The following is a 27121-nucleotide window of genomic DNA, read 5'->3' as shown; positions in this document are numbered from 1 at the left end:
GGTGTCGCTGTTGGACAGTAGCGGTTGGTGGGTGGAGGATTGCGTTGAGCGCATTGAGAGCCGAGGCGGGGCCTACCTGCTCGGCGTACAGCGATACGGACTCTGAGCAACGGCAGTCGCATGTCGGAGAGACTGCCGTTGCTCGCCTGCTTTGTCTTTTCATGCATGTACATGGTTGTGTCATTTTGTGGCGCTAACAGGAAGGAGGTTCATGTACTGTACAAGTGCCGAAAGACGTCATCGTGACCGAGACGCCGCCTTGGTTTTGTTTTCCTTTTGTTTTTGACATTTAAAAAGCAGACACATGCTTGAGGCTCATCTCCGAGTAAGGCAGTGCAGGAGAGGTCCCATTGGCCGCGCTGTGCTTCCTTGTGTCCGTACTCAAACCTGACTTCTTTTGTATTTACAGTGAATGTTGAAGGTGAACATACCCTTGTGCAGTTGTTCAATTACCTGCTTTTTCTAAATGCAAAAAAATTAAAAATCAGTTTAAAACCAAAACATGATCAAAACACTTTCAAATGCAGAACAATACTGTGGTTTCACAGTATTAGAAAACTCACCAGCGATGTAAAAAAAGTCACTAGGTTTGTGACTTGAGTCGTTTTTGAAAATATGTGGACCAGGCATCTCTTTATTTGACAGCAGCCAATCATGAGCTATGAAAAAACAAGACAAGCTTGTCAAGCCATTGGGAATTGCAAGAGATCATTACTCAATATAACAGCCTCACTCACGGTGTCATCTTACAAAAACAATAACTCATCACACAGCGACTTGACACTCAAAAATAAATATACAAAGTACCAATAAAAGTTTAAAATGAATAAAACTATTTTAACGATGGATGGCGCTGCATTGTTGCCTCTGAGGGAGGCTGATATCATTGCAGCACCCTGCTTTGCTTGGACGCAACACAGTATGGGAAAAGTTAAAATGTATATTTTAAACTCTGGCTGCATGGCAAGTAGTTAATCTGCAGGTCTCACAGCTAGGAAAGCCGAGTTCAATTCCAGCCTCGGCCATCTCTGTGTGGAGTTTGCATGTTTTCCCCGTACATGCGTGGGTTTTCTCCGGTTTCCTCCCACATTCCAAAAACATGCTAGGCTAATTGGCGACTCCAAATTGTCCATAGGTATGAATGTGAGTGTGAATGGTTGTTTGTCTATATGTGCCCTGTGATTGGCTGGCCACCAGTCCAGGGTGTACCCCGCCTCTCGCCCGAAGACAGCTGGGATAGGCTCCAGAATGCCTGTGACTCTCGTGAGGATAAGCGGTAGAAAATGAATGAATTAATGAATATTTTAAACTCATATTGGTAACACTTAAGTGTTAAGTTGCTGTGTGATGTTTTTAGCGTTAATAATAATACATTTTATTTCAAAGCGCCTTTCAGGACACCCAAGGTTGCTGTACAGAAGATATAAAAACACGAATATAAAATACAAGATAAAAGAGAACAAACAATGAATAAAAACATACAATAAATAAGGGGGCAGGGGCATGTGACGCAATTGGAGAGAGTAAGCTAGTTTGAACAGATGGGTTTTGAGTTTGGATTTGAAGATGGGAAGGGTGGCAGAGTTACAGAGGTCAGGAGGCAATGAGTTCCAGAGTTTGTGGGCAGAGCGGCTGAAAGCTCTGCTCCCCGTAGTGCTAAGGTGTGCAGAGGGTACAGTGAGATGGAGGGAGGATGAAGATCTGAGGGAGCGGGAAGGATTGACAATGTGGACGAGGTCAGAGAGGTAAGGGGGGGCAAGGTTATGGATGGACTTGTAGGTGAACAGACGGATTTTGTAGGTGATTCTTTGAGTCAGTGGGAGCCAGTTCTTCAGAAGATGACACCGTGAGCAAAAGGGTTAACAAGCTCGTTGTGATTCACTGATAGCTCGTAATCTTTTCCTCACTGACTGGCGAGAGGCACTCTATGTAAACGATGAGTTGTAGTTCAGAAGTAAAGATGTCAGGGTGAATTAACTGCACCACCGGGTTCATTGTTTATGAAAAAAGTAGCAGCTTATACACCGGTATATACAGTAATCGTGCATTATGTGATTATTGTACGAGGAAATCTTCATTTGTTCAATTTAAAAAAGCGCTTTCCTCATTGCAATGTATTGTTTTTAAAAACTATTCACATTACTCAGCTCAAACTATTTTTAAATGCAACTTGCGTGTGTTCACTTTCTACCTGCACTGTATTGAATAGTTTTTTGTCCAGAGGGTGTGTCCAATGCCTTATATGCTGCTTTTCTCCCCCTTTTTTTTCCTATGAAACACATATTTTATGTGCAGGCAAAGAATATACAGCATATCTATCTAATCTACTGTATATCTATATATGAATTGTTTCTGTCCGTCCACCAAATGGCACTGTATTATGACCACTGCAATTCTATTTTTATTTCTTTATAAATTGAGCCCCCGCGTTTAATCTCTGTAGAAATCCTCTTGCCTTGGATGTTTGAAATGACAGCCATGTTTGATTCTGTTCTATTTATTTTTCAGCTCTCAGCAGTGTTATTTATGATTGTATTCCCTGAGTGGCTATGTAGTTTTGTTCCCCTTTCAAATTGTTGTACAAAAGACCTACAAATGGCCGATGATTAGTTGTTTTATCTTATGCATGCCGTGGCGGGATATCAGAAGATGTGATACTGGAAGAAAAAGACTTTGAATGTATGGTGACTTTTTACAAAGGTATTCTAAATAAAACATATCTCTATATATTAATAAATCGTCTGGTGTGACGGGAAATCTGTTCTTTCACATTTATTCTTGTCCCGATCTGGACAGGTTTCGTTCTGGATTGTTTCTTTTTGTGCAAACTGCTGTCGCCACCAAAACCCCGCATGTCCTTTTTGTGTGTGTGTGATATACGATGTGAATGCCGCCTGATCCTCGTTGTTGTAGTTGACTTTTCAAGTACTTTTGTTGTATTTTGGGTGACGACACACACTTCCAAACACCTGCCTGTTGATGTCTTGTGACAAGCTGCAGAAGCACGGCTTGTTCAGCATGTGGAGCATGATGGTCATGGTTAACCATCCCATTCACTCACGGTTCAACACAATCTGTGAACCTGATTTAGAGCCATTTTCCCATAGGGAATAATGGAAAAAATGATCTGTTCCAGAGTCAAACTGTGACCATCATGACATGTTTTGGTGACATAAAAGTACAAAAACGGTGGATCGTAAAACCTCACTCAATTTAGCTGGAACATTTTTCCTTCTCACGCAAGTGTAAAAAGAAGTTGACCAACAACAATACAACTAAACATTACCTTGGTTAACTTCTTTTTACACTTGAATGCATTAAAGTTAAGACTTGAGGGTTTCACTTAAGTCACTAAAACTAAACTGCGGGTTTAGGCTGGCCGCAGTTTGACCCTGGAACAGACGCTTACAATTTCTATTAGTTCTTTTGTAAAAAAAATGCTTCTAAGACCTTTGTGGCGTAGATTGTGTTCCACCTTCAGACATTCCAGTGTACTTCCATGATAACAAGTTCATCTCCAGCAGACTAACCTGCAATGTCCTTACTAATTGTCAGCCAATGCATGACCTGAGAGGTGAACCACTCAAACCCAAAGGTTCTCTTTACCTTCCAGTTTGGGTCCAGAGTTGTCCCGCTTCTGAGGGAACAGGACCTCCGTAAGTCCACTGCCTCTTAATGCCAGCCAATCATCTTAGCTCGCTTCTTACTACTTCCTGCTCTGCTCTCATTGGCTGCTTGGCTGTTGGAAGTTTATTCATGCTTTTTTTTTTTTTTTTTTTGCTGAACTTTTGGTGCTTGCTAACACGGCAGTAGACGTCTCAACAGAACAAACTTTGGGGTGGGTGGGGTGTGGTTTCGCAGCTTTAGAACATTTTATTGATTTTTTAATTATTTCTTCAAGCCTAACTGTTGGTATGCATCATCCCCGCCCCTTCCTGTCCCTGCAGTGACCGTTCCATGGAGGTCTACCTCCGGCCCACCTTCAATGACGACCGATCTGCCACCATCTACTACTAGCCGACTGCAGTCCCCTTTTTTGGCCACTAGTGGGCCCAGAAGCAAAGGGTGCGTTCACACTTGTCATTTTGGTTGGGTTGGAAGCTGGTCTGTGAACGCAGTCATGCCAACCTTGGTTCAATCAGACCAGTACTGCTTATTGATGGCTTTGATAATAATAACAAAAACATACAGAAATATGTAAGAGAAAATGGGTGACAACAGCAGTTGTGGAAGCTTTTGATTAAAAAATCTAATATGAAAGTAACCTCCATATTTAACCTAGGAGATGACATTTAGTTTAAAAATTGGAGTTATGTCCTATAATAGTCATAAATACTGTCCAATGAAGTTGAACTCAAGATAAAAACTCCCTTTTGGAAACTCTCCATGTATGAGAGTTCTGGTAGAACTTGCATGGACCTGGGTTTGAAGTGACAGAGCAGTCGGTGGGACTGTAGCCCAAAAACCGAGACACGGTCCAAGGTGCACCCCTCTGAGCTCACCACACCAAAATGCGCACCAAGTATCAAACCACAAGTGTGAACGCAGCCTAACTTGGCTTTTATGGATAAGATTGGAGCCTATACTTTTTACTTTCTTTGACATGTTAGAGTGTAAATTTCATTATTATTATTATTATTGACATTAATGAGCAGCAATGATTATTATTAGGAACGGTAAGTACAGTTTCTGGTGGTTGCTTGCTGTAGCTGTGTGGGGAATTGTGCCTTCCACGCTTTACTTTTGTGTTTTCATCCAACAAGCTTGTGGGCCTCACACGTTGGTATTTTGTATGCTGTCAATGTTAGCATTTTGGGACCCTTTTTTTCTCTTACCTTTTTGCCGTACCACCAGTCATTTTTAAAAATATATTTAATTTGTCGCATAAAGATGTGAGGTTAATCCCAATGGACTTCTTTTATTAGCATTATTATTAGCTTTGAGGGAGCGGTAGCTTATATCAGATAAGGCGCAGTATTCATAGAGCCTTTTGGTCATTCGTTCTCAGTATTATACTATACGCTGGTCAAAGTAAGAAATAGATCAATCTAGGAGAGTTCTTCGATGAAAAAATAGCAGTAGCTGTCAAGAATTACGACATTGTTGTAGTTTAAGTTGAGGGCTTTTTCATCATGCTTTTATGATTGCATTTGTTGTTTTTTTTACTTTTTATATAGCTTTCACTTTGTTGATTTCCCATGTGTTTTTGTCTGTTTATGTTATATACCTGTCGTGTACAGAAAGCACATAAATTATCATGTCCAAAATAAATCTCAGTGGACGCAAACTTTCTGCCAGTATGTGTGGTAATGTCATTTGGGGTTGTACAAAGTTACTGTTATGGCAGACGCTGGAAAGAAAATAAACAAGAATGAATAGAGTTGTCAATGAGGTATTTACAAGTGAGAACTAACAACGTTTATGTTACTATTTATATAACTATTTAGTTGAAACAATTTGACTGTATTCTCATAACACTAGATTTCTCTTCGATTATCACTCCTTCACTCATGTATACTGTTTCATGCATAAAAAAATATGGAAAGACTAAAGTACATGTAGAATTCTGTTTACTAGGCAACAGTAATGCTCCATTATTGAGACATGACAATTCTCCTCACATTGTGTGGAAGTGGTACATTTTTAGTGCTACGTTTTAAACATAAGTTGAGAATACAGTAATTTGGAGGCTAACTAGTTAGTGTGCTAGCGTGCTATTGGTTGAGGCAAATGCTGTCTCTCATGTCCCTGCAGTGGTCCCATAGCCTGTGCATGCAAATAGGAGTGCAACAGTGATTAAAGGGGTTTTTAACAGTATATGATCTAAACAGAGGGCTTTAATCATGGTAAGTATGTTATTCAGCACGTCATTAACAGGTTTTCTATGCTCCTAATTATGAACATTGAATCCTACTTAGTGGAAATTCACTTGTCTCGGTTGGGTCTGGAGCCGATCAACCACGGTAATTTTCCATCCATCCATCCTTTTTCTATGCCGCTTATCCTCACAAGGGCCAAGGGTATGCCAGAGCCTATCCCAGCTAACTTTGGGTGAGAGGCCAGGTACACCCTGGACTGGTCGATATTACAGCGTTATTCTCAATGTTATGATTTTTCCATAACTTGATTAAATTCATTATTTTTATGTTTTCTTGCAATTAAACAACTTTCTTCTCAGACCCATACAATTTTTTTCACATTTCTTCAACTCTTTTTTATAATCTACTACTTTAATTGGACAACAATTTTGTCATAATGACTTTATTCTAATAGTACAACTTTACTCATGTTCTCTTAAATAAGAACTTTTTTGTTGTTGAAATGTAAGAAATGAGAGAAGAAACGGGGAGAAAGGAAAGTATTTCAGTGTATTGTTTCAGGATACTACAACAGCCGTGAATGAAGACAGAATGGACATCACTGATACTGCTTACTACTGGTGCTGGTGCGATGATGATGATGATGATACTGGTTGTCACTGGTACAAACAACACCCGCTCTTCCAATTATTGCCATGTCATCCAATTGGGCTTTTTTTTTGTTCTTTAAACATCTCTTTGGCAAATGTGAGGGGGATTTGCATCCTGACAGCAGTAGTAATTCAAGTCAAGCTATCTGCTACATTATTATATTATATAACATACAATAGGGGACTTCCCATACAATTTCAATAGAATGAACAACAACATACAGACGTAGAAAAGACTCAGGACAGCATGATACTTCAAAATAAAAGACGCAGTGACAATAGTGATGTTTAACACAAAGTGCTCTATCGCCGTCCCTTACATCATATTGGTTTCAAAAATAAAGTCTTAATTGTCTGGTAACAGTCTTTAAAACAATGATAAGCAGCCAATTCAAAGAAGCACTGAGTGACCAATGTGAAGGGCGTTTTTTGGGGGGGGGGGGATAGTCGGATCCATTTCGTAACCAGCAGCAAATTATAAAATTAAAAAACTGTGCAAATCACCATGAGGCACTGTCTCAAAGGGTCACGTGACGTATAAATTTTTCATGTTGGAATTATTGAGGATCACAGTCCTCTTCCAGTTGTCCCCCCGTGGTCTTTTGGAACGTCATCGTCGTTCCCTGTTGGGAGACAAACATCGAGTCAGATACCACCCCATGGTGGGGTTATCATATGTTGAATGGACTTGTAACTTCTCACACCCGCTGTAACTCACCAATTTTGGTAAACACTTTTATGGAACTGATGCAAATTGGAGAGTTTCATTAAAAAAAACATGGCCGCCATGAAGCAGTGGCCATTAATTGGTCATAAGATTTTGACAGTGTCTAACTTTCAGGATATCTGTATACATGTATGCTAGCATGTCTTCCCAAGCATGCTCATTTGCATATCCAGTATTAATCATGAATCATTTATTAGCCAAAATTAGAACACGGACACGGACCCGTTGCTGTGACCGTGTCCGAGACGTGCGTGATGGAGAATCTGGACACCATAAATCGGTTCAATGCCTCTGGTGCAGATTTCCCCGCCTCTGGATTGTTTGATGTTGAAGTGGGCGTCAGTTGGGCCTCGGGCACGGCGTCAGGTGAAGACGGTTGCTCAAATGCAACATCGTCCTCCCACTCATAACCTGAAGGTGATTAAAAAAATAATCACGGGGTGTCATCAGTGATGGATTAATCCAATCCTTACATTTCTCACCTTCCTCTGCATTGTCTTTCTCCTCAGCGTCACGCTGCTCCTCACAGGGTTTAACGTTTTCATCGACTGGTTCCTTCCTCCTGGACTCTTCTTCAGGAGAGAAATTGTAGTCAACGAGTTCTCCGGTTGGGCTTTCCTGGAGATCATAGCAACAATGAATGAATCTTCATGAACCTTCTCCAAGACCGAACCCAATCGTGTTTTAGCGTCGTACTTGGTCAAAGAGGAACACGGTGACATCATCAAAAAAGGACACCGCCTTTTTCTTTGTCTCCAGCTCCTCACAGAAGGATTGAGTGAGGAGCGTGGGCATCTTCAGGAGGCTACGGAGGTGTCTTGCCCTGCTGCTGTCACTCACCACGACCGGCACCGAGCTCAGATCTTCGTTGCTGCCCTCGCTGTCTTCCTCTTCCTGGATGCTGTAGGTCCTCAACTCTTCATCCGACTCGCTGTCATCGGAGTCGTCCTCGTCCTCCGCTTCCTCCAGCGGGGCTCTCACTGCTTCTCCACACAGCTCCATCATCGACGATGAAGATGACAGCTCGGCTACAACATTTGGCTCTTCACACAAGCTGTCGCATTCCTCTGCATCGATGTCCTCAAATTCGTCCTCATTTATCTGGACGGCCCCTCTCCTTTCCTCTGGTGCTGTCACGTGATTGAATTCCGGCAGCTCATCCTCCTCGGTGTTCTCTTTGGGTTCCTCATCGTCTTTGTAATCAGATCCAGTGGAGTCGGGGCATATCTGCACCTGGCAACAGTCTTGGGATCTTTTCCCATCCTCATGGTTTCTCAAGGCCTCTTGGACGTTGGAGGATGGTTCAGACCCAGCAGAGGTGCTGAGCTCTGAGCAAGGCTCCTCTTGGTGCTCTGTCTCCAACTCCAGATCATCGTCCTCTGGTGCTGCCTCTTTGGTCAGGCAACCACCCATCTGTGCAGGAAATGGCGACAACATGGACAGTCCGGGTGTGGGAAGGGGGTCAGAGGGTCTTTCCAAAACGCAACCTTTAATGAGTCTCAAGTCCTCTGTGATAGCGAACTCCCTGGTGATGGCATCAACGCCTTTGGAAGAGCTCAGTTTCTCTGCCTGTCTAGTTGGCCCTGCAAAGAATTGACCATCATCCTCTCGGGGGCTTTTGTCATTTTCATAGTCAGAGAAGTAGGCCGAGTCCCTGTAATGGTGTTGATCAGTCATTTGCTTTAACTGGACTTCCGGACCACTGGTGAGACCATGACGCACTTGCAGAACAAGTTCACCTCTTTGGGGATCAGCAAGCTCTTTGAACATGAACTCCGGAGATCCGTTATTTTCTGTGTCATAGCCGCTATCCAGAGATTTGGGCTGGACGGGAGCACTGAAAGAGTCTGGGCTGAAGGCTTGATCACAGGTGCTTGCGACGCGTGAATAGAGGTTGATGTTGTCAACGGAGACGGTCGTTCTCTCCGAGTTCTTCAGTGGACTCAACTCGTCTTCTTCTACCTCTGCGTAGTCGAGGTTGAAATCAGCGAAGATGCCTGATGTGATATCTGTGAAGTCATCATCCTCCTCGCTGTAGTCTCCCAGCTCCACCAGGGTACTACTGGAGTTTCTGGTCCTGATTCCGCTCCCCAGCTCTCTGATGTTCATTTCCGAGGGATCATAAGTTAGTCTAATGTCTCTCAAAGCGGGGACTCCTGTTGGGGCGCCGTCCCAAACGCTACCGGTCGTCTTCTCTGGTAATGCTTCAATCCAGCCAGTCTGTGACTCATTGAAGGAGGAAGGAGACTGTACATAGCTTGTGTCAGGTATCATCTTGGGCTCGGAGTAGAGTCTCTCTCCGTTCGGTAACAACTGCTTTTCATTCTCCCCTCTGGCGCTTGACTTGGCAAGGCAGTCATTACTTGGGAAACTAGCCAGGTTATTTTGCTCCGGCGTTCTCCCCCTATCTTGGGGACGTAGATGAACATATGAGCCTAATTCTTTGGCTTGACTGGCAGAAGAACCAACTGATTCCCCTTCTTCTGCCTCCAGTTTCAAAGTTCTGCAACTGCGGAAAGTCTTGGTGGTGTCCTTGGTTAAAGACCATAAATCTGTCGTGTTGTATTGAAGATAATTCTCCATTCTGCTTGTGTCCCTGTTGCCAAAATTCAGAATGTTATTGTTGGCAGAATGGTTCAAGGTCCAGTTTGTGGCTTCTTCCTCAAAGAAAGCACCATCGTCAACGTCCCTGCTTCCGTGACAGCCCACCAGCAGGCCATCACCTGTATCTACATCGATGTTGACATGGTTTATGATGGTCAATGTCTTTTGCAGGGAACCCATCGTACTTATGGAGTCATTTCTGGCTTCAAGGTAGGGGTCACACAAACCTAAGCTGGGGCTGCTCACGGCTTCAGTCAGACTAGACTGACCTTCTGAACATTCCACCGGATGACGAACATTAGATTGGGCCAGATAGTGTAAGTGGCCAGCGTGGCCACATTGGTTTAAAGTTACGGGGCTGCTGATGCTGCTGGATGCCTCTCTTACCAGGGGCTCCGTGGCGAGCTGCATAGCGGGGCTTGAATATGAGTCTGTTGATTTGGTGATGTCAGCAGTTGACCAGTAGGTATTTGTTTGTGCTGTGGGGGTCTCACTCTCGGTGGGCAAACTGGTGTTTCCAGCCTCCAGTGCAGGACTACAGTTAGTTAAGTTAATGTTACACTCAGTTTCTTCTATACGGATGTAATACTCACTGCTGACAGAAGGGCTGAGGGCGCTCAACACTGGAACCACACATGGATGCTCTGCTTGATAGTAAGGTGGCGATACGCCTGATGTACTGACGTCACTTGAGTAGTATATATCCTGGTAGTGTGGGTTCCCCTGGCACAGTGGTCCGCTGGTGGACGAAGAGCAGTAGGGCTGCTCTGATCGGCCTTCCTCCCACTTGTACTCGAAGTTGAGACCATGGCTGGTCTCTGTGACGGTCAGCAAGTCGTCCCCCGTGTCAGAGTGGAAGCTGTCAGAGAAGTGCTCCAGCAGCGGAAAGGAGGATGAAGCAGACGAGGCCAGCTCTACGGTCTGAGTTTGGGTCGAGATGTGGGCGTCAGCCACAGGGATTATCGGTGTGAGTTCGAGGGGTGCGGCTATGTGGGAGGGGCTTCCGAGCAAGTTAGGTCTCAGTGCATTCCAACGTTCTTCGAAATCCTCCTCAGCCTCACTGGAGCCTTTAGCGCAGAGGTATGTTAGCAGGAGGTGAACTTCCTCGCTGCTTGGTCTCAGCTCGGGCTGCAGCCAGCAGAATTGCATCACCTCATACCTAAAGACAGCAATAAACCGTTAAAAGAGAACTTTTCCATTTGAAATACCTCAAGCGTATCTCACCAGCGCTCAGCGAGGGGAAATTGGAGCTGCAGTTTGGCCAGTTTGAGCTGCTGTTCTTTGACTGCATATGTCAGCACCTGTCTGTCAGAGTACTGCCTGTATGGCTGCTCGCCCAACTCAAACAGCTCCCAAATGGTGACCCCCAACGACCTGGAAGAGGCCACATTAGTCAATAGATGATAGTCAGTCAAGGCTGACTGGAATCAGAATGCATGCTTGACCACGTCTCATACTGCAGTATACTACAGTATACTGCAGTAGTATACTGCAGTAGTATACTGTAGTATACTGTATCATACCAGATGTTGCTTGATTTCGTCTGGTCAACAACCAGCAGGTTTCCATGGACTTCATCTATGAGCTCAGGGGCAATCCAGCGTAAGGGCACCCAAATCTGGTCTTGTGTGAAATAATAGTCCTCCTGCGGGTTTAAAAAGGGTAAATCAGCTGATCATGTACAGTAACAACCAGCCTATGTTAGAAGAATATGTCAATCAAACCTTATATAGACTGTGAGATAGCCCGTAGTCTCCGATTTTAACGGACATTTCTGATGTTAGCAGGCAGTTTCGCAAGGCCAGGTCACTGTCCATAAAAGAACAAAAATAAACGTTTGTAGCTCACAAAATTCAGGTCTCTCCTATAAACCTTTGGAGGACTGACAAGCACATCAAGGTACAATTTGAGAAGATTGGTTGAAAAACATGAAACAAAATGTCCATGCATTTAATTAATTAGTTATTTTAAAAGCAGATTTTTGCTATTTACTTTAAATAACATATGTTTGATTGTGGTATATACGTTACAATAAATGATGCGCCTGGTTGAGTATCAGTAATAATAAAAGCTGACCTCAAACCAACCAAGTCCTGACCCGTATTTTTGGTAACAATGACATAGCAAGTTCCACTCTTTGTATTGCCTCACCTCCTCCACAAACTTCATCGGATTACCAGTCGCCACGGCAACCACAGAACGATGAGGGGGGGGAAAAGTGCCAAAGAAGAAGTCAAGGGTCGCCCCCGGCAACAAAATCACTGATGCTGGAGTTTTGAGATGACCACTCGGGCAGCACCAGGATGTTGTTGCAGGCAGCGGCCAACAGGGGGCAGCACTGTTGCACACTGAGGAATTGAAAATGGTAACCTAAAGAGAGTTTGCTAGGTTGATTACCTGTGTATGAAGTTGTTCTTATGGAGGTGTAAAAGCCCCGAGGCGATGTCACATGCCATTCGCTGGAGGATGAGCGCGTCGGGCGTCTCTGAGTCAGTCACTCGGCAACCGCAGAGATAGCTTTTCAAGTCACCCTTAGGCAGCAGAGAAGTACGTTGCTATATAGCCTCTTGGAAAAGTAGAAAGGTGTACTAATACATGATGAAAGTCTTTCCTACCAGAGGACAAAACTCCATGACCAGCAGATAAGGCGTGACCTCCGAGCATTGGGCCAAGCACTGCAAGAGAGCGGGGTGCTGTAAAGTCCTAAAAGGCTGGACCTCCTCCAGGAACTGCATCTGGTCCTGCACACTGGCGCTGGCCTTCAGCTCCTTCACCACCACCTGGGTGGTGCTGAGGCCCACGTTGACCTCGCCCAGCAACACCTGCCAGGTGCACACAGCAATTTTAGACGATCGTATGAAAGCATTCGAAATAAGCATACACTAATATTAGTTTTTGGTGCAAAATTGTTTTAGCTACAATTAGCTAAAAAAGAGAAATCTAATCAAATTCCAGGAAGAGAAGAGGCCGACTGGAGCGGTGTTAGTGCTTGACGTCAGTTCTGGTAGCACACAGATATCATTGTCTGTAACAAATATTCCTGATTTACCTTGCCAAACCAGCCATGGCCAATCTCCTTCAGATAGAGTAAACTATGGCGGCCCAGGTCGGATGATTTCAGAAGCTGGACTGGAGGAAATAAGAGAGAAACAAATACAATTTTTTAGAAAGTGTATCTGAATAAATAATGCTACATTATATTGGAAATGCATTTTATTAAACACTACATTCATAATTGCCACTACTATAATGAAATTGTGTCCAAATTCAGCCATGTTGCCAGGACAGTTATAGTCAGTTTGCAATGAAAAGCATGTATCTATAATTTGTTTTTTATTACATTTTTTTGTTTTGTTTTTCTCAACTTCAACTTCTTCAACTTCAAAAATATAATAATTACTAAATTTTGTGGTTGAGTGTGGCTTTGCATATTTGTGTCCTAAATGAAACATTCTCAAGCATAATTATAGCTAAATGGACAAAAATACATATATAAGGCATTCACAAGACGCATTCAAAGATGCTGTGAATATGTAGTGTATTGCAAGTTTTTTTATTTACATATTCATTTTCTACCGCTTTTTCTATTTATTATCCAAATATTTTTCTGGCTTGTGAGGATAAGCAGTACAAAATGAATGAATAAATATATTTCATAGGGCCCCGATGTGGCTCAATAAAACACCCGGGGCATGTAAATGGGAGTTCAGAACATCCACAGAGATTCTTCCATCCCATCAATAAAAAATAATATAAAGCTTTTTGGCTTCATGGCAGACAAGTGGTTAGCATGCAGACCACACAGCTAGGAGACCCAAGTTCAAATCGACCCTCGGCCATCTCTGTGTGGAGTTTGCATGTTCTCCCCGTGCATGCGTGGGTTTTCTCCGGGTACTCTGGTTTCCTCCCACATTCCAAAAACATGCTAGGTTAATTGGCGACTCCAAATTGTCCATAGGTATGAATGTGAGTGTGAATGGTTGTTTGTCTATATGTGCCCTGTGATTGGCTGGCGACCAGTCCAGGGTGTACCCCGCCTCTCGCCCGAAGACAGCTGGGATAGGCTCCAGCACCCCCGCGACCCTTGTGAGGATAAGCGGTAGAAAATGAATGAATGAACATTTTCCCCTGTTTTCCCATAGTTTAAATAAATCAACAGTTAACACAATCGTGCTTACTGTACATGCTTTTCATTGGACAGCGACGTTACAGAGACTAAATAAGGTGTGGACATAGCATTACATTTTGAAATGGTAAGGCATCCATGAAAAACATGTGTCTCCAAATTTTGGGGTGCAAAATCTTATAAAAACAAACACCGCACAACTTTGGACATACAGGCTTTCAGACGTATGTACGTTTTACGCTTACGTATGAAAGAGTGGAAGGGTACATGTTAAACGAGTTAAACGCATGTAAAAAACGAGCGAGGACAGGTTCAGTTTGAATACCTGAAAGTCTTCTGGAGTGAATGAAAGTGAAATCCCACACTCACGCTTCCATGATGAGAGACACACCCGAGACGAGACAAAGCTCATTACCTCGCAGGATCCTCATACTTTGGGCGCCAAGGTGATTTGTCCTGTGGAGGTGATGGAGCGCTGGAGCGGCCCACCACTCTGAGCACCAAGTCCTGCTTCGGCGCGTGAGAACAGAGGGCCCCCGGCATCCACCCGCGGTGTCTCATAGTCATTGTGTGTATGAGAGGCGGTCGCAATGTGTGTGAGAAAGCCAAGGCCTTCCGAACCCTGGTGCAGCTGAACAAGCTGGCCTTGCTGCCTCTTCTGGTCCGTCCTCCCATACTGGGACACACAAACACACGGAATTCTGCTTCTTCAGCTGTCACACCAGCACCACCTGGTGCTCCTCATCTTGCCCGTTGCTTGGTATGGTGCCATCTGACGCTCCAGCTCGGTGTGCATCTCCAAGACACCCATCCCCTAATGACATAAACCCACCCCATCCCCCTGGACCCCCACCCGGCAGCATTCCTCAGCCCAAGTGGACACAAAAACATCTCTGTAAGATGCAGAAAAGACCTCTGTCACACTCAGCACCCTTATCTCAAGCGCCCCCCACCCCCCTCCATTGTAGGTCACGGTGCGTGCCACCACCCTCTGCCACAGACTGCTCTCTGTGTCGGCCCAATAATGGCAGTCCTCCTCTGCTGCGTTCCACAGACGTTCCCGCCTGGGCCTTATTGCTGACCCACTGGCCATCTCGCCTAAATGGATTCCATTGTTGCTCCTGCTCACTGTGTCCTGGTACCCCAGCATACACTCGTGTGTGTGTGTGTGTGTGTGTGTGTGTGTGTGTGTGCGCACACAAGGCCCATTCAGCCACCGGAACGCTGGGCAGAGGTTGTCACGGCGATAACAATCCCACACTTCTCCAGCCTTAAACATGCACCACAGACAAATTAAGGAATGGGTTTAATCCAAATAGGGAATGTGTGAGTGTGCATCCTGGCATTCCCACAGAACCATGAGCGGATCCAGTCAACCTGGCTTCAGATGTAGCTTCCTCCAGCATGGTTTTCCAATACGGTTCTGCAGCTAACAAAATACCTGCACAATCTAACGAGCCCTATCACACAGAATAATAGCGCAGGATACCCCTCCAATGCATAACCTTCATCTGTGATCAGTGGGGGTGCTTTCACGTCATGTTTGGTACGATTAAAATGAACTGTGGTGTGTACACCGTCTGACTTGTGGTGAACACCAAACAAGTGGACCAAAACCAAAGAGACATGGATCTTAGTCTGCTTGCAAGTGAACTCTGGTGCGGTTCAGTTCACTTGTGCTCAAATGTGAGAAAAACAGCGACGTTAAAATGATAGCAAAAAGCATGCGTCTCTCGACTCTGCTCACTCCTGCTGTGTGTGGGTGTGTGTGAGATGTCGGCGCTCTGGAAAAGTATATTTTAGAAGCTTTTCCTGAAATCTCAGCTGCTAAGTGTAGCTGAATATTTGACCCAGCAACTAAAGCTCTCCAATAAAATACTTTATCCAGATTCATCAAGTAAACTGTCCCTCGTTGTTAACAACAGAGCTCAATTCAGAACTCTCTTGGAAAAAAATACCTGATTTCCATTCCCCATGTAATGTACGTTGTGTTATTTAATGCCATGCAAAATGCATGTATCAACACAGTTAAAGATGCATGAAGAATGCAGAGAAGGGGTCAGATTCCTTCATTCCCACGTTAAGTACACCCACTGCAGTGTGAATGGGTTAGATTATATTATTGGATTAGGACAATTCATTGTTAAGAAGTTAACTCATTTAACAGGGAACGGCATAAGATATGAAAATCAAGCGTATAATGCAATATATGCAAATATATTTAATTCATGGTAATGATTAACACAGTAAAATATCTGTAAGTAAAAAATACTGTAAACAGCTTTTTTTTTGTAATTATTTCTTTTTTCCTGCACCATGGAGGGACACTGGTGTCTTTTAGTATATGTATGATATCATTTGATATAATTGAAAAATATTTGCAAAATCTATACAAAAATACATAATGATAATTATGTAAATACTACAAATGGAAATGTCAAATATAAAAAGAAAAATGTAATAATAATATTTTTTTTAAGTTTTGTGTACCCCATTCTAAAGGATACATCTAGAGAGAACATTGGATATGCTTGTATTTTAGACATGGAACTTTGCACTTATCTTGTGTTATTTCCAGCTGAAACAGTACTTTTCTTGTATCCAACTGAAAGGAATCTGAAGCATATCCTGTCCGCTTGTCATAACAGCCTCAATAGGAGCAGAGTATTGATGTCAAGTGAAATAAAAGTTGAAAACAAGCTGTTAGCGGTTTATTGTCGGCTGTGGTGTTGTGCGGCCTCTTACTGGATCTGCCGGGCTGCTTGGAGACGGGCAGGGAGACCTCGGTGAGGGGCAGGATGTAAACCTCGGGCCCATTGTGGCGTGAAGGCGAGAGGTCCGCCTGGTACTCCTCTCCCTCTGCATTTTCAAACTCCTGGTGCAAAGACACGTGCCGCCATTAGTCATGCACCCGCCGCCGCCAAAAGTGGTGGACAATGGTGGCACTATGATGCCCACCTAGCCAATGGACACTCCCATAGGTCATGTGTGCGTTGCATTGTGAAAGTCCTCATTAATGTACAGAAGTGCTTCTTGTGTGCTGGCTTGTGCACATCAGCACTTTTGTACCAACTGTGTACAATGTGTGGGCTCATTTAGTTCAAAGTTGCCTTAACAACAATACTTCTATGTTTCTTAAATGATTATAATGATAGCCATCTGTTCTCAGTTTAGATAATAAATCTGAAATATTTAACGTTTCATTACCAAAATGTTATGTTGTTATTATTTGGCGGTATTTAGTAATGGTCTGAACAGAAGACCCCAATCACACGTCACTAACTCTAACACTGTAATGGCCATACAAGTCCACCAGAGGGGGTAAAAGTAGATTATATCTGCGACGCCATTAGCTGCATACAAGTTGAACATGTGTCCATAAACAGAAACGCTGCTGTAATCCTATGACTGAGTCTGCAATAGATTATTTTTATGCTGATTCTGCAGCTTTCAGGAAATGAACAATGACTTTGTGCAAAGGAGGAAATCCAGATAGTGTCTAAGGTGCATAGCAATTAGTGTTGTTTCACAGTCAGGAGAACCATCTGCCACTCTGAGGGCATGATGGCAGAGCCAGCAGGTTGGCTGCATGTGAGTCAGCCTGGCGTAGCGATATAGCTCCCAGGAGAGCTTTCTACACTTTACAAAAGCTATTGATTCTCTGCTTCGTGCTCAGCGCGCGTTACAAAGGGAATGATGAACTCTTTTTAACTTCTGTGGTCCGATTGGGATGCACATTCTTCCAAGTGCAGGGAAATAGCTGCTAGCTATAGCTAATTAGTTGAAAAGCCTATAGATACATTTGATCCCAGCAATAGGTACACCTGCACGAGAGCTGTATCACAAATTTCAGCGTTACCTTGTATCATGCATTATTGAGATAAACCAGACTAAACTAAACAACTGTGCATGTGTACCTCATGTAGAGTGCACATTATCAGTTTTGTTTTGTCCCTACCTTGAAGCCCATGTCGCCCTTCTTGCAGCACAGGCAGGCAAGCATGAGGAAGACAAAGGTGAAAAGGCCGGAGAAGGAGATGACCACCACAGCAAGGGATGAAGGCCACGACAGCTCGCTCAGTGGAGCTCCATCTGCGACAGAAAACAATGAGAGGCTTCAAAAAGGCCTTACGGCAAATGAAAAGCAACGTGGAGATAAAGGTAATGCTTCATTCGTGGCTTGGAGGCTGGAAGAAGCATCATTTCACAATAGTACCAATAATGTCTTCCGTTTTCAGCCATGTCGTGGAGTAGCAGTAGTAAAGGCACGCCAAAATGATATAAAATATAAGGTATGTGTTGCAAATTAATATATTCATTTCCTTAAAAGGTGCTATTATATATATTAAATATTTTTAAATATTAATTGAAAATTTAAATATATAAATATTATTATTATATTAAATATATTATATTATTGTGTGTTTTGAAGCCTTTTACTATGCAAATCCTGCATGTGAAGTTGCTCAGCCATTGTGTGCAAACAGTAAATGTGCATCTGAGAACAAACTAAGCACATGTGACAGTTTGGAGATTATAATCTGATTAGTGTGGCACAACTTGAAATGAAGAGAAATAGAGAATAAACAAAGGAAGAGGTGGTTCAAATCAAATTAACAATTTATTCTAGGGGACCTATTATGGTTTTTGTTGCTTTTATGTTGTTAGAATGTTGTATTCTCGTGTTAAACGATGCAAAAGCATCAGATCATGGGTTTTGCACGTTTTTTTCCAACACCGAGTTCCACTGATATCGATGCGATCTGGACTTCCTTAAATGAGCTGCAGATTGGCTGCATATCTGGAAGTCCTTGAGAGCAACCAATCACAGCAGAATGGGCGTACCTAGTGGAAGGCCGGGGGTGGAGTCAATTAAACAACCAAAGCAAGAAGTCAATTGAAGTACTGCAGAAAGAGGTGCAGAATCTGAAAGATCTAGAAAGTTTTCTGTGCTGGGTATCGTGTTTAGCTGCTCTATACGAGTCCACAACTCAATACAAAGCACTGAAAATGACCATAATAGGTCCCCTTTAATCTACTGTATTGTTTGGGTAAATGTTCTGAACTCCTGTTTCCATACTAGTGCTGTATTGAACAACAGAATAATGCTCAATGACGTGCAATGAGAAAGTCAAACAAAACAATGAGTCAGTTCAGCAAGAATACTTTTTCTTTGTTTTTTTTTTGTTTCCTCACACTTAGACCAAGTAACTAAAAATAGATGGAAGCATTCTTTCTGCTTGTACACTAGACAGCCTTATTCAATTATTACAAAGCCAATTGGGTGCTTCCATGCGTCATTATTACCAAGAAGTCTCTTTTTCCTGGATTTGTCTCATGGGTTCCAATGAAAAACAGTGGGAGGATGCCGCTTCAAAATCTCATGCAAAACATCCATCAATAACACTGCACTTGAAACACGGCGTGGTAAATGAATAGCACATAACAGTGGTCAGGTAGTCAGGCTTGTGTTCATTGAGACATTATTATTATTATTATTATTAAGGGCAAAACATCAGCTAAAAATGAAATGGTGACTTTCTTGGTAGCAGTCAGGCAGCTCCACATCACAAGGAGCTACTTTATATTCTAACATTTAATGTTGCAGCACCTCCCTGATTGAGCGTGTCATCACCATCTGCACTGGCCTCCTCCTACCATTGTCGCTGCATTATGGGATGGCTCCATGCTATTGGATGCTTCATTTGGCTCTGTAAAGTAGGGGGTGGGTGGCCCACACGCACACACACACACACAGAAAAAATGTATGTCTGCTTGAGGAATGAATAAAGGGGACAAACCTTGTTTCGCTGTAAAAGCCAATCAAGCTAATACCACAGGGAAGGTTGTTACCAGGGCAACGTGTTGTGGCTCAGTGCCCACATTCATACTGTTGATTCTCAAGCAGGTTTGCATGACATTTTGATTCAACAGGATGTGGATCTTTATATCAAATGAGATACACGTGAATCCATTCAATCTGATAGTAATTACCCACTGAGTCATTTTAAAGCATTACTGCAGAATCAATACACAGCTAGTGTGTTCTCCAGAGGCCTCTAATGAAATGGCGTTTGTAAGCAACACAGATAGAGGTTGCGCTCAGCGGACAGTTCAACATGATTTGCGTCACGTGTTATAGTAAAAAAAAAAAAAGAAGTTTGGCATGGATGCAACCAGCAGAGGCGCTGTTTAAACTTAGCCCGATATATTCTGATATTACGATATATATTGATATTTTTCCATGAACTGAATTTGGACAAGTTTAATTAAAATTTAAACAGTATTAGAGGAAATATAGCAACTGAAATAAAATTGTATATTCTCTTTTTGTAAATAAATTAGAAAAAGTTGAATATACTGTTGAATCGTCAGTGCAGTCTTGGTGCACTCACGGTAGTCTCAGCAGCCGGGTTAACGCTGTTAGCGCTTCCATCTCAAGTTCCCCATGACTACCCAGACGGCAAAGATGGCTGATTCCCTCTTTTTGGCTGTATAATTCCGCTATACAGCCTCTCCACCTCCATATTTCCGCGGGAATATCCGACGTAGTGAAGGTATGCTAATAGCTGCTAACAGCTACTCCCGGGTGTCAACAATGGCACAAGCTGCAAGCTATAAACGTAATAAGATGAACATCCAGTCCGTCGATAGCTAGTCGGTATGGCACCAAACAATAAGAAAGTAATGAATAAAGCACTATTAAACGCTAAAAACGCTGCAGGAGACATGGAGTCCTAACTAGCTTGTACTCAGGCGACGTCGTCTTGAATCATGAGCCCTCCTCATCAAATCCAGTCTATATCAATATGAACAATATGCTTGTTTTTGACATCCGGCTTAACAGAAATATTGATAAAAAAATATATAGATAGTTCTTACTTTGGCTATTTACTTTGCTTTTAGTATTGTATTTTCTTGAGAGTTTGAAACGTGCTCTATAAATAACCCTGCCCTTGACCCTGACATCTAGAAAGCCTGACTCTGATCAATACCACACTGCTGTGGAAACAAGAGTTCAAAGCAGAGATTTTCCCCTCATGTCATTTGCATTGAAAAACATCCATTTATCCATTTTTTTATTCCACACTGAGGAACATAATATTTATTTTTTCCTTTTTTTTTACATTTATTTTCACCCCTCATTTATTGCAGTTAATTGGTTCCAGTAAATGAAGTCCCGCAAAGTAGAATTCCTTATTCATAAATGGAAAATGTTTGTAGTTTGAGCATAGATAACTTTTTTACAAACTTCTAACTATAGTTTAACATTATTAGAGCCCTCTCGACATGAAATAACACCCAACAGCCTGTTGTTGCAGCAATCAAGTCTGTTTGAACAATACAGAAACATGAGTGACACGTAGTGACTAGTGTAGCTGGTGTGTTTTGGATCATTGTCCTGCTGCAGAACCCAAGCTGGTTTCAGTTTGAGGTCACCAACAGATGGCTGGACATTCTCCTTCAGGATATTTTGGGAGACAACAGAATTCATGGTTCCATTTATCACAGCAAGTCTTTCAAGTCCTGAAACAGCAAAACAGCCCCAGACCATCACACTACCACCACCATATTTTACTGTTGGTATGATGTTCTTTTTCTGCAGCGTTATTTTTACGCCAGATGTAATGGGACACACACCTTCCAAAAAATTCAACTTTGTCACTGAGTATTTCCTCAAAGGTTTGGGGATCATCAATATATTTTCTGGCTAATGTAATGTTCTTTCTGTTCAGCAGTTTGAGCTTGGAACTCTGCCATGCAAGCCGTTTTTACCCAGTGTCTTTCTTATGGTGGAGTCATGAATACTGACCTTAACTGAGGCAAGAGAGGTCTGCAGTTGTTTGGATGTTGTTGTGGGGTCTTTTGTGACCTCTTGGATATGTCATCACTGTGATATTGGGGTAATTTTGGTTGACTTGCCATTCATGAGAAGGTTCATCACTGTTCCATGGTTTTGCCATTTGTGTATAATGGCTGTATAAATGCTTTTCCAACCTGACAGATCTCACTTAATCTCAGTTATGTTTTACACCACTGTGTTATTATTTAGTTTAGATGTATCATCATCACATAGAACCCGGATCTCCTGGCTGTGCGGCTGACATGCTAACTAACCACTAGGCCACAGTGTGGCCCAAGGCAGCCTCATTATATGGATGCATATTGGAATACAATCAGTTATGGAGGCTGTCTGTGAAATACCCGTCAATATTTCAAGACTTGCTTGGCTAAAAATGTCATTGCAGGTTGAGAGGTCACTTAAGTCACTCAGTGAAACACTTTCTAAAAGCATCACAGAGAACACAGAGAAGCTCAGACTACTGTGTTGCTTATGTTGTGTATGTTTTCTATTTTCTTCTTGAATCATGAATGAGATATGGAGCAGTGAGGTGGGCCTTGCGGTTGCTAGGCAACAACCAGCATCGAGTCTACAGCTGTCAAAGGGAGCATCCTTGCATTTCTGTGTGGTTAACATCTTATAGCAGGAACATGGACCTAAAATACAGCGAGGGGAGCATTTCTTGTCAGTATGAGTTGTGTCACAGTGAGACAAACACGGTGCTGACAAGCAGAAAAGCACCAAAATCTCCCTGAGTGTGCATTTCCACTGAGGACAATGCTGCAGGGGCACAACAAGCTCATCCATCTGCCTTGTTTCTCCCCAGCAATACTTCTAGGAGTTATATACAGTTTGTTTTGTCACTGTTGGCTTCATGAAGAAAAGCTGCTGCATGTTAAAAGGTCCTTCAGGTCCATGTGATAATATGATAAAAAATGACAACCGAGGTAAAAATATATCAATAAAATGATACTTAATACTACAAAAAGAGTCAATGTCATATTACAAAACTAAGGCAATAATATTGCAAAAAACAATTCCTAATTTTATGCAGTTTAATATTGTTATACTGTGATAATGAAATAAATATTTAATTAATTTTATGTTATAATTAATGTTTCTAGTTATACGTATTACAATTTTATAAATATTTGATATATATGTGTGTGTGTATTACTACATAATTCCTATAACATTGAATTATTATAAAAATGTGTTATGTACTTTATTCATAATACATTATGACTTAAAATATATATATTTTTAAATAAATGTGTTTTTGATATGTTTGTTTTATTTTACATTTATATTATTTTAACAATTTTTGATGAATATTATATAAATTATTCTACATATAATACTATGATTTTATTATTATTGTATTCCAACTTTATTCACATGTAATATTCTAAATATTCTCCTGATATGATGGCTTTTTTTCTTGCAATTTTTAACTCAATGGCAGCAAGCACCACGTTTAAAAACAAGACTCTGTCGCAGGCTGTGTTAAGTCCATGACTCTTGTGTGTGTTGGAGGAGGGCCACGTTTGTGAACACACATGTGTTTATTTAAACGCGTCAATCCATGCTGACAGGATGCTGACAGGAGAGGAGAGGGAGGGAACATGGTGACATGACTAATAGCAGCCCACTGTCTCCTCCACCAGCATTCTGCATCCTCCTGTCATGCTCTTTGTGAAAGACTGCAGATGGCAATGCGATGCAGCCGTCTGCACTGAGGCCATAATAACAGTCATTAACTGGGAGTGAGAGCCAGTGGATCCGGATTACCAGTCTGTCACATCCCTCCTGCTGTAAAAAAAACCCCTGTTTTGAATGGGCTTCCCACGTGGCCATTGTGCTGCATAAGAAGACACTACAGTATTCAATTCAATGAACAGAAACAGTACATTGCAGAAGCAGTTAGCCCCGATTGCAGCCAGGAGGAATCCGCTAAATTGGAAGATTAGAATGGAGCGCAAACACGAGTGAGTGTTTACTTGCAGACATAGAGCAAAAGCTGAGGGCTGCATGAGTGACAACTTGTTTATCCTCTCTGACTGCATGAGTGACGTGCATGTTTATCCCTAGTTCAAGACAAGTTGCTCATTATGCATATGACAAACTGGGTGTTTGGTTGTTTTTGTGTCTTCATGACTTTGGGAGAACATGCAAACTCCACACCGAGATGCCCGTGCAGAGATTCGAACCCAGGTCTCCTAGCTGTGTGGAAACCATATTTAAAAGGATTAAACAGGTTCTTTACGCTCTGAGTGCAAAAATATTCCTTTTATGAAGAAGGACTCCAATTTTGCAGAAATTCACTCATCACGGTCTGGTCTGGAACCAAATAACCTCGATAAATGAGGGATTAATGTACTTAACGTACAGATGAAATGTAAGAACACAAATATTTTTGATAATGACTATTCCAAAACATTTAGTCAGTAGTCAGTGACTCACCAGCCATGAACCTCACCACATGTCACCGATCAATGCAAAGTATTTTGCAATATCCCTATCAAAAGTCAACTAAATACAACCAAAAAATCCAACAAGAAATAATGCAGCGCTACACGGCTGCCATGACATCAAATTAAATAAAACAGTATGCCGCCGACTAAAACACAACAGATCAGCAGAGACATAAAAGGCCTTCCCCCCCACTGCCTAAATCCACTTCATTTCTCCACTACCTCCCCCAGAGGCAAACTTATGTAACAAAAGTGCTCAGTGTTGCACATGTAGACATAAATAATCAAATAGTCAGTGCTGACACAGTCAAAGACCACCTTAACAATGCGGTGGTCTTTTGACCTTAAGGCTGCCACTGCCACCTTCAGGCATCTCCAAGAGGAACTCTCCGTGGTGCTAAAACAGCGGTCATCCAGGTGTTATAGCTGTATGAAGGCCACTGTACTGTACAGTTGTCAAGTAGGCAGGAGAGCTACTAAGGCTGACGGATTATATAATGCTGTGCAATGTGACGGTATGTTTTCAAAGCCCCTTTTTTAAGGCTGTGTGACATGCACAGGTAAGGCACGTGTTCTTACGCTATGATGGGCGGTTGCAGTGCTGCTTTGCATCTTCTAGTATCCGAGCTCCACTGATCTTTGCACTTGAATACATACAGTATATTAAATGTCTGGGATTTTACCCTCAGTTGAATGGTCGTTGTGCTGCATGTATGATGGTCAGAAGAAGATGTTGATTAAAAAGTAGATAAAATTTGGAGTTCAACCAAACAACTTCTGGAAAAGGTGAAGTTTCAAAATTCAAGGAAAATCTGATTTCAAGTAGCAGTCACGGCAAAATGTGTTGCTAACCATGGAACCACAAATTGAACTTAACTCAGTTTACAATATTACAATATGAACACTAGGGTTGGACGATCATTTTTATATACCGAATGTAAACAAGCCAAGTTGATGACACATAATGTGAATAAAATGCTGTCATAGTGAGGAGAAGGATCATCCATATGGAGAAGTATTTACCAGGCAAACGACTCAATCATAGCATAAAATCACTATGAACACTAAACCAGTTGAAATGGATTAAACAAAGCTCTCATCTGTGGTCTCGTCGAGCGACATATAGGTGTGGATAAGCGGTATGTTAAGGAAGGTTTTTCCTTCATGCCATCATAAAAATCCCAATATTCAAAGGTTTGAGTGCCTCTTCTCTCAAAAGTGGAGTGAGCAAGCTAGGGAGATGACAGATGATTTTCTTATGTTTGGGGCTCATAAACGGGCAATAGGGAACCATTGCTGTTATAACATCATTACCAAGTCAATTTGACACAGATGGGAACCTTAAAGAGTCTTATCAATGTACTTGTTTTAGTTTGATTATGCAGATGTTAAGTAAACTACATACTGACAGTTAAAGGTACTGGGGGTGCAAGGGGGGGGGCTAACATTCGAATGTGCTGCAGTCTTTACAGTCATCCCTCGCTACAACATTACAACAACATTATGCCTTCACTCTAATACAAATTTAAAGCATTTACCCTGGATTGGTCGCCAGCCAATTGCAGTATAAAATGTGTGTGCTTTTAGGAGGCGGGGCCTGGGAAGTGACGTGTGTGCGTGTGACATCCGCCTGCTACAGGAGAGTTGCTGTGTGAGTGCCAGTGATTGGCTTGAGTTGTGGCTAACAGCAGCTCCTGTGTGAAGGTTCACTGCATACTGTATGTGTTCTCTATGCCATTGCAGTAGTATTCTGCTACACTGGCCACTATCAGTCAGGAAAGTCAAATGGAAAATGGTTATTTACTTATATAGCGATTTTCCACCTCTTTTTCCACCGCTCAAAGCGAGTGACATTTATGTCAAACATCTCTATTTACTATTATGTCAATTATATTGGTTAATACAAGTGTTAATGTGACTATTTTTGATAGCAGATGGACCAGAGATGAATTAAAAATCCACTTGAAACTTAAAGCAGTGGCCCCGCCATTTGTATGCTCAGCAGGACACTTGGCCCAGTCTCCTATTTTCCCTCTCCTGTGTTTACTGTGTTTGTGCACAAGGGGCTGTTATACCCCTGCACCACGGAGGAGCCATCACAGGGTTAAAATACAGCACCCACAATTATTGCATACATTGCATACGTGTCCTGCGGGGACACTTGTAGGACAATGCAGCACAACTTGTCACCAAGATGCTGTGTCCAACCTCCTTCCTGGATGTGTTGCTACGTGGACACCGTGATGCACGGGCCTTTGCGTGCGGCATATTTACATGATATTAGCATGCATAAAGGCAAAAAAAAAGATGATACATGCCGAACACCTCCTTTGTCATTTTTTACCCTTACCTGTGTCAAAGTGGGAGCTGAAGGCAAAGCTGGGATTGAAAAAGGCTGAAGACATGACAGTCACATGTAGGGCAAATAGCATCCTCACACATAAAAAAATGAATACATTTAGGAAAAATAAATAAATAATCAAGCCGATTCAGACTCCAGCTTCCTTTGATGTGCGCAGCAGCATATTCGCTCTCACAGAGCCGCCAGAAATCCAGATGTGGACGCTCATCTTCATAATGATTAGCACATCTGTAGCATCACTTTTATATTCTCAATATTTCTATTTCCTGCATATTTTGGGGGGGCTGGAAGGCGTACCTGATCGTCAATTTTGTTTAATTAATCTCTCCGTCAAATCTGGCCAACCATTTCGCAAATCCAACGTCACGTTCCTTTCCCCCGCCCCCCAAATAAACCTCTTCTCACTTGTTCTCCCTCAACAACTGATAGATGTGCTGTTCAGTTCAAAACAAAACGACCAACGACGCTCATTTGTGCCTTCCAGCAGAGAACATCCTGCGCTAGTGTCAAAACTAT

At 42.4% G+C, this 27121-nt stretch overlaps 2 protein-coding genes across 7 annotated transcripts in view; one reads left to right on the top strand and one right to left on the bottom strand.

The window, feature by feature from the left end:
* The window catches only part of baiap2a (BAR/IMD domain containing adaptor protein 2a), a 60995-nt gene extending 55708 nt beyond the window's left edge, over positions 1-5287 (top strand). Inside the window, exons 14-15 of one of the 3 annotated variants that reach the window (XR_013629926.1) lie at positions 22-3656; positions 3948-5287. Coding sequence is in view for 2 of the 3 variants with exons in the window: in XM_058049793.2 (XP_057905776.1) it covers positions 3948-4017 (70 nt within the window). In the remaining variant the exon portion in view is untranslated. The remainder of the gene's footprint in view (positions 1-21; positions 3657-3947) is intronic. The other 2 variants (XM_058049795.2, XM_058049793.2) reach the window with 2 other exon arrangements.
* On the bottom strand, positions 4559-27115 carry aatka (apoptosis-associated tyrosine kinase a). 4 transcript variants are annotated; one of them, XM_078796988.1, is made up of 13 exons: positions 26594-27115; positions 17885-18018; positions 16672-16801; positions 12850-12929; positions 12416-12622; positions 12198-12331; positions 11525-11609; positions 11324-11445; positions 11025-11174; positions 7893-10959; positions 7670-7814; positions 7419-7607; positions 4559-7092 (listed from the first exon to the last, which is right to left on the bottom strand). In XM_078796988.1, exons 1-13 carry the CDS (start codon positions 26673-26675, stop codon positions 7037-7039), a joined length of 4581 nt encoding a protein of 1526 aa, XP_078653114.1. In that variant the 5' UTR covers positions 26676-27115; the 3' UTR covers positions 4559-7036. The 4 variants fall into 4 exon arrangements, with proteins under 4 accessions (XP_078653114.1, XP_057905772.2, XP_078653115.1 ...); XM_058049789.2 differs by having other exon boundaries at positions 7679-7814; XM_078796989.1 differs by lacking the exons at positions 16672-16801; positions 17885-18018; positions 26594-27115 and adding an exon at positions 14342-14741.
* Between the last annotated feature and the right edge of the window lie 6 nt (positions 27116-27121).

This window comes from Doryrhamphus excisus, linkage group LG16, assembly GCF_037039965.1.
Source record: "Doryrhamphus excisus strain RoL-2023G ecotype Guam linkage group LG16, RoL_Dexc_Guam_v1.1, whole genome shotgun sequence".
Classification (NCBI taxonomy): domain Eukaryota; kingdom Metazoa; phylum Chordata; class Actinopteri; order Syngnathiformes; family Syngnathidae; genus Doryrhamphus; species Doryrhamphus excisus.
This window is presented reverse-complemented; position numbering and strand designations above follow the sequence as displayed.

Excerpts from the sequence above, each read along its gene's own strand:
- aatka (XM_078796988.1), bottom strand. The coding sequence starts at position 26,675 with ATGCTATTTGCCCTACATGTGACTGTCATGTCTTCAGCCTTTTTCAAT. Across the intron at positions 11,175-11,323 it reads ACGAAATCAAGCAACATCTG|GTCGTTGGGGGTCACCATTT; the intron begins GTATGATACAGT and ends GGCCTCTTCCAG. Across the intron at positions 7,093-7,418 it reads GGACACGGTCACAGCAACGG|GGAACGACGATGACGTTCCA; the intron begins GTCCGTGTCCGT and ends GTCTCCCAACAG.